Below are 6,861 nucleotides of genomic sequence, written 5' to 3' on the forward strand. Positions count from 1 at the left end.
CCAATACATTGTACGGGTGACATTCATCTTGTGGAGACAAATAGAGATAAATAGACGTGCTGCGGTCTGGAGAGACACTCTGCATGTCCGTCTCCGTGGATGGGCTGCAGGCATCTCTGGACACTGCACAAGTACACAACGTCCAACCCCGCACTATTTACTGACCGTGGGAACGTACCCTAAGGGGCAGCGCTGGGAATATTGAGGCATCAAAAGAAACTTCATGCATTTGTCAATAAAATATAACATACGGAACGTTTATCATTGTCCATCAGTAACTATAGAAACGGTGACTAAAAGAGCAAAAACACTGAAGAGGTGAAAATGTGAAAAACAAAAGTTGTGCCAGTCTGAGAACTTTCGGTCACATACCACACAGCTCTGCTGTCTCGTGCACTGCCATGGGGGGGCGCTATCATGTCAGCTCTGGCTGTACAGGACATACAGCTCTGTTCTTCTATTTCACCTGAGGATGCAGCAACAATGTAACACTTTGGAATTGGGAAAGTACCAAGTTGTAACATTAATCCTTTGGTTACTGGTGATGGCTGCCGAGGGGCGAAAGTTAACAGTCGCTATCACACATGATAAATTCTGAAATATTTTATGTTTTCAGACAAACAATAAAACTGCTGCTGCCAAGATGGTAAAAAAACCACAGAAAAGTGCAGAGATCGGCTCAGGTCCGTGCGATCTAAAGACTGCGCAGGGAACATCATCATCCACAAAATGAGTGAAACTCAGGGGAATCGCCATCTGGATACGTGACGCATCGTCGTGCTGAGCCTTCATCAGCAGCGGTCAGAAACGTTGTGCGCTACACTCAAGGCGGAGAATGAGCGCAGCCTAAAAGGGCAAAAGAAATATTAAAGTCTCCAGTTTTATCTGAAGAACCCGTTATATGGAGAGAAACAGGGGGGGGGCAAATCACAGGGGGGGGGGGCAAATCGCAGGGGCAGATTGGCGGCGGCTGATCGCAGGGGCCGGGAGCAGATTGCAGGCACAGATCGAAGTTGCAGATTGTAGGGGCCGGGAAAAGATTGCAAGCGCAGATCGAAGGCGCAGATCACAGGGGCAGGGGGCAGATCGCAGGTGCAGATTGCAGGCGCAGATCGAAGGGGCCGGGGCAGATCGCAGGGGCAGATTGCAGGCGTCGGGGGCAGATTGCAGGCGCAGATCGCAGGGGCCAGGGGCAGATCGCAGGGGCAGATTGCAGGCGTAGATTGCAGGGGCCGGGGGCAGATCGCAGGGGGCAGATTGCAGGCGCAGATCGCAGGGGGCAGATTGCAGGCGCAGATCGCAGGGGGCAGATTGCAGGCGCAGATCGCAGGGGGCAGATTGCAGGCGCAGATCGCAGGGGGCAGATTGCAGGCGCAGATCGCAGGGGGCAGATTGCAGGCGCAGATCGCAGGGGGCAGATTGCAGGCGCAGATCGCAGGGGGCAGATTGCAGGCGCAGATCGCAGGGGGCAGATTGCAGGCGCAGATCGCAGGGGGCAGATTGCAGGCGCAGATCGCAGGGGGCAGATTGCAGGCACAGATCGCAGGGGTCGGGGGCAGATCGCAGGGGCCGGGGGCAGATCGCAGGTGCAGATCCACCCTGCACCGGTTATCAACAGCTGCTGGTTAAACATTCATCAGACGCTCTGAACTGAAGGGTCCATTCTACTGTGTAGGGAATCAGAGGGCGAGCGGCTAATAATCCGGAGAGAGGCCCAAATCGGATCATAAAGTGCGTGGGTTACGTAGGCACCGGAGCGTTATAAGAGCGGCCGCTATCACATCTTATTAGGGTATGTGTCCACGGTCAGGTTTGCTTCAGGCTTTGGTCAGGATTTTATGCAGGTAAAATCCTGACCAAAAATGCACCTGAGGTCACTGGCAGGTCACCTGCGGTGTTCCTGCGTGTTTTGCTCATTGTAGCAACATGCTGCGTTCTGCAAAAACGCACCGAATGTGCGTTTTTGCGGGAAAAACGCATGCGTTTTTTAATGCACAGTGCAGTCGGGATTTCATTAAATCCCCTCCACTATGCTGTAACATCTGGACGCTGCGTTTTTTATGCATGCTGCTCAACACTGCGTCAAAAACGCAGCGTTTCCTGAACGTGGACACATACCCTAAGAGAGCAGCGGAGGTCTTACAGGAGTGGCCGACATGTTTGGGATAATAGGCGGCAGGGAGATTTTTCCATGTCTTGCAGTTCATCATGGCTGATAACAGGGAACACAATGCCGTTTTCTCTGGTATAATGGATCACTTATCAGAGTCATTCCATTACAGAGAAGTAGCAGAGCAGCGGGCCAGCCGCCATTACACCGCCATATTGTGATCTGAGCAGCACCATCATGAGCCGTCACCACCTGCAGCACAAAGAGAAAAAAAATCTACAAAACACAAAAAACATTAAAGAGAAAGAAAAGTGACATAGTCGGGCGCCATTCACACCGTGTTTTTGTTTTAAACCACTCTGCCCTCACGCCACCGCTCCGACCTGTTACTGACGATCAGATCACGGGTTTCTGCAGTGTGAGAGATTCCCAGCGGGCAGCAGTGTCCGTGTGTCGCCGATACAAGTGGGAGTGCGCACCGACCCGCGCGGCTCGTCCTACGGACACATCGTGTCTCATCCATCATGTCAGGTCAGTGACAACCATCAGCTTCCACATCGGAGACGGACGACATCTGATGGTTTATATCCTTGTGTGAACTTCGCCCAACAGAAAATAATGAGCAGACGGCGAGCCACAAAACCGCATCACACGACTGCAGCCCCGCGGGAACAACACCACCAACAATAATAACACTAATAATAATAATAATACTAAAAATAATAACAGTAAAAATAACACTAAGAACAATAATAACAACAACACTAAGTACAATAATGCAACAGCAGGGACACATTACTATCAACATAAAGACAAGGAAAGTCAAGGCACAGGGGCCAACCAGCAAATCTGGGGGCACAAGTCACCACGTCACAGTAGTAATGGGGGGCACAAGTCACCACAACTGGGCGGTAATGGGGGGCACAAGTCACCACAACTGGGCGGTAATGGGGGGCACAAGTCACCAGGTCCCAGCGGTAATGGGGGGCACAAGTCACCACGTCCCGGTGGTAATGGGGGGCACAAGTCACCACGTCCCGGTGGTAATGGGGGGCACAAGTCACCACGTCCCGGTGGTAATGGGGGGCACAAGTCACCACAACTGGGCGGTAATGGGGGGCACAAGTCACCACAACTGGGCGGTAATGGGGGGCACAAGTCACCAGGTCCCAGAAGTAATGGGGGGCACAAGTCACCACGTCCCGGTGGTAATGGGGGGCACAAGTCACCACGTCCCGGTGGTAATGGGGGGCACAAGTCACCACGTCCCGGTGGTAATGGGGGGCACAAGTCACCACGTCCCGATGGTAATGGGGGGCACAAGTCACCACGTCCCGGTGGTAGTAAAGGGGGGCACAAGTCACCACGTCCCGGTGGTAGTAAAGGGGGGCACAAGTCACCACGTCCCGGTGGTAGTAAAGGGGGGCACAAGTCACCACGTCCCGGTGGTAGTAGTGGGGGGCACAAGTCACCACTTCAGGGGTCCTTCCTATGAGCACTGCCCGCTGCTGCGCTGTTACAATGTGTCAGTGTTTGTGCCGCCGCCGCCGCTCACCTGCTCCCGGGAGATGCACGGCAGGGAAGGCCTCCGGGACATCTTGCCGTAGTAGCCGGCGGCGGACGTCTCTCCCAGGGACACACAGCTGGACCTCCGCCGGGGCCTGATCACCGGCACCTTGTCCTCCAGCATGGCCGCCCTCGGCTGCGCCTCTCGGAGGTGGAAGCCACCGCTGCAGCCCAGAGCGAGCACGGAGCCGGCCAGACCGACCAGGCAGCCGCCCAGGGCTCTCACCGCGTGGGGCAGCGCACTCAGGCTGCTCCGGGACACCAGCCACACCAGGCCGGAGAAGAGCAGCAGCAGCACGGCATGCCGCAGCCGCAGCCCCCGCCACAGGCTGAGCAGCCCCACGGACAGCAGCACCAGCAGCAGCCGCAGCTCATCCCCGGCGCCCGGCAGCAGCAGCACCGCGTCCCCGCAGCAGCAGCAGAGCGGCAGCGCCAGCAGCCAGAGCCCCCCGGAGCCCCCGCACTGCGCCCGGGCCAGGTAGCCGCTGAGGAAGAAGAAGGCGCAGCCCAGGCTGAAGAGCGGACTGAGGGCGTGCAGCAGGCAGGGCGCCCAGCCGAGCCCCAGCACCGAGCAGCCGGCCGCCAGCAGCAGCGCCCCCGCCCCGCACAGCAGCCGCGGCCGGCACAGGGCGCACAGGACTCCGCGCCGCGGGGGGTCCGGCCTCAGGGGGGTCACACAGCTCCGCACGTAGCCGTTCCTGTCCGGGCTCTCCGGCGGCTTCATGCTGGGACGTCTCCCTGCAGCCCGGGGAGAAACTCATGTCCCGCTGCCGGCCATGCTGCGCCCGGATCCCGAGTGTCGCCCAGAGCGGAGCCGCAACTCTCTGCCGCCTCCCAGCTCCAGCCGCTGTCATCCCCGTCCCCTCCTCCGGAGCCATGTGATGTCCCCTCCCTGCAGCGGCGCGGAAAGGGGGAGAGTGCGGCCTCCCTGCACCGGCGCGGAATAAGGGGGAGAGTGCGGCCTCCCTGCAGCGGCGCGGAATAAAGGGGGAGAGTGCGGCCTCCCTGCAGCGGCGCGGAATAAGGGGGAGAGTGCGGCCTCCCTGCAGCGGCGCGGAATAAGGGGGAGAGTGCGGCCTCCCTGCAGCGGCGCGGAATAAGGGGGAGAGTGCGGCCTCCCTGCAGCGGCGCGGAAAGGGGGAGAGTGCGGCCTCCCTGCACCGGCGCGGAATAAGGGGGAGAGTGCGGCCTCCCTGCAGCGGCGCGGAATAAAGGGGGAGAGTGCGGCCTCCCTGCAGCGGCGCGGAATAAGGGGGAGAGTGCGGCCTCCCTGCAGCGGCGCGGAATAAGGGGGAGAGTGCGGCCTCCCTGCAGCGGCGCGGAAAAAGGGGGAGAGTGCGGCCTCCCTGCAGCGGCGCGGAAAGGGGGAGAGTGCGGCCTCCCTGCACCGGCGCGGAATAAGGGGGAGAGTGCGGCCTCCCTGCAGCGGCGCGGAATAAAGGGGGAGAGTGCGGCCTCCCTGCAGCGGCGCGGAAAGGGGGAGAGTGCGGCCTCCCTGCACCGGCGCGGAATAAGGGGGAGAGTGCGGCCTCCCTGCAGCGGCGCGGAATAAGGGGGAGAGTGCGGCCTCCCTGCAGCGGCGCGGAATAAGGGGGAGAGTGCGGCCTCCCTGCAGCGGCGCGGAATAAGGGGGAGAGTGCGGCCTCCCTGCACCGGCGCGGAAAAAGGGGGAGAGTGCGGCCTCCCTGCACCGGCGCGGAATAAAGGGGGAGAGTGCGGCCTCCCTGCACCGGCGCGGAATAAGGGGGAGAGTGCGGCCTCCCTGCACCGGCGCGGAATAAAGGGGGAGAGTGCGGCCTCCCTGCACCGGCGCGGAATAAGGGGGAGAGTGCGGCCTCCCTGCACCGGCGCGGAATAAAGGGGGAGAGTGCGGCCTCCCTGCACCGGCGCGGAATAAGGGGGAGAGTGCGGCCTCCCTGCACCGGCGCGGAATAAAGGGGGAGAGTGCGGCCTCCCTGCACCGGCGCGGAATAAGGGGGAGAGTGCGGCCTCCCTGCACCGGCGCGGAATAAAGGGGGAGAGTGCGGCCTCCCTGCACCGGCGCGGAATAAGGGGGAGAGTGCGGCCTCCCTGCAGCGGCGCGGAATAAGGGGGAGAGTGCGGCCTCCCTGCAGCGGCGCGGAAAAGGAGGAGAGTGCGGCCTCCCTGCACCGGCGCGGAATAAGGGGGAGAGTGCGGCCTCCCTGCAGCGGCGCGGAATAAGGGGGAGAGTGCGGCCTCCCTGCACCGGCGCGGAATAAAGGGGGAGAGTGCGGCCTCCCTGCACCGGCGCGGAATAAGGGGGAGAGTGCGGCCTCCCTGCAGCGGCGCGGAATAAGGGGGAGAGTGCGGCCTCCCTGCAGCGGCGCGGAAAAGGAGGAGAGTGCGGCCTCCCTGCACCGGCGCGGAATAAGGGGGAGAGTGTGGCCTCCCTGCACCGGCGCGGAAAAAGGAGGAGAGTGCGGCCTCCCTGCACCGGCGCGGAATAAGGGGAGAGTGCGGCCTCCCTGCACCGGCGCGGAATAAGGGGGAGAGTGCGGCCTCCCTGCACCGGCGCGGAATAAAGGGGGAGAGTGCGGCCTCCCTGCACCGGCGCGGAATAAGGGGGAGAGTGCGGCCTCCCTGCACCGGCGCGGAAAAAGGAGGAGAGTGCGGCCTCCCTGCACCGGCGCGGAATAAGGGGTAGAGTGCGGCCTCCCTGCACCGGCGCGGAATAAGGGGGAGAGTGCGGCCTCCCTGCACCGGCGCGGAATAAGGGGGAGAGTGCGGCCTCCCTGCACCGGCGCGGAAAAAGGAGGAGAGTGCGGCCTCCCTGCACCGGCGCGGAATAAGGGGGAGAGTGCGGCCTCCCTGCAGCGGCGCGGAATAAGGGGGAGAGTGCGGCCTCCCTGCACCGGCGCGGAATAAGGGGGAGAGTGCGGCCTCCCTGCAGCGGCGCGGAATAAAGGGGGAGAGTGCGGCCTCCCTGCAGCGGCGCGGAATAAAGGGGGAGAGTGCGGCCTCCCTGCACCGGCGCGGAATAAAGGGGGAGAGTGCGGCCTCCCTGCACCGGCGCGGAATAAGGGGGAGAGTGCGGCCTCCCTGCAGCGGCGCGGAATAAGGGGGAGAGTGCGGCCTCCCTGCAGCGGCGCGGAAAAAGGAGGAGAGTGCGGCCTCCCTGCACCGGCGCGGAATAAGGGGGAGAGTGCGGCCTCCCTGCACCGGCG

At 61.8% G+C, this 6,861-nt stretch overlaps 1 protein-coding gene across 3 annotated transcripts in view; it reads right to left on the bottom strand.

Moving 5' to 3' along the window:
* The window catches only part of PDE3B (phosphodiesterase 3B), a 206,275-nt gene extending 201,723 nt beyond the window's left edge, over positions 1-4,552 (bottom strand). Inside the window, exon 1 of one of the 3 annotated variants that reach the window (XM_077286608.1) lies at positions 3,666-4,552. In XM_077286608.1, coding sequence (XP_077142723.1) covers positions 3,666-4,400 — 735 coding nt within the window. In that variant the 5' untranslated portion in view covers positions 4,401-4,552. The remainder of the gene's footprint in view (positions 1-3,665) is intronic. The other 2 variants (XM_077286607.1, XM_077286606.1) reach the window with 2 other exon arrangements.
* Positions 4,553-6,861: the final 2,309 nt, after the last annotated feature.

This window comes from Ranitomeya variabilis, chromosome 2 (genome assembly GCF_051348905.1).
Source record: "Ranitomeya variabilis isolate aRanVar5 chromosome 2, aRanVar5.hap1, whole genome shotgun sequence".
In the NCBI taxonomy this organism is placed as follows: domain Eukaryota; kingdom Metazoa; phylum Chordata; class Amphibia; order Anura; family Dendrobatidae; genus Ranitomeya; species Ranitomeya variabilis.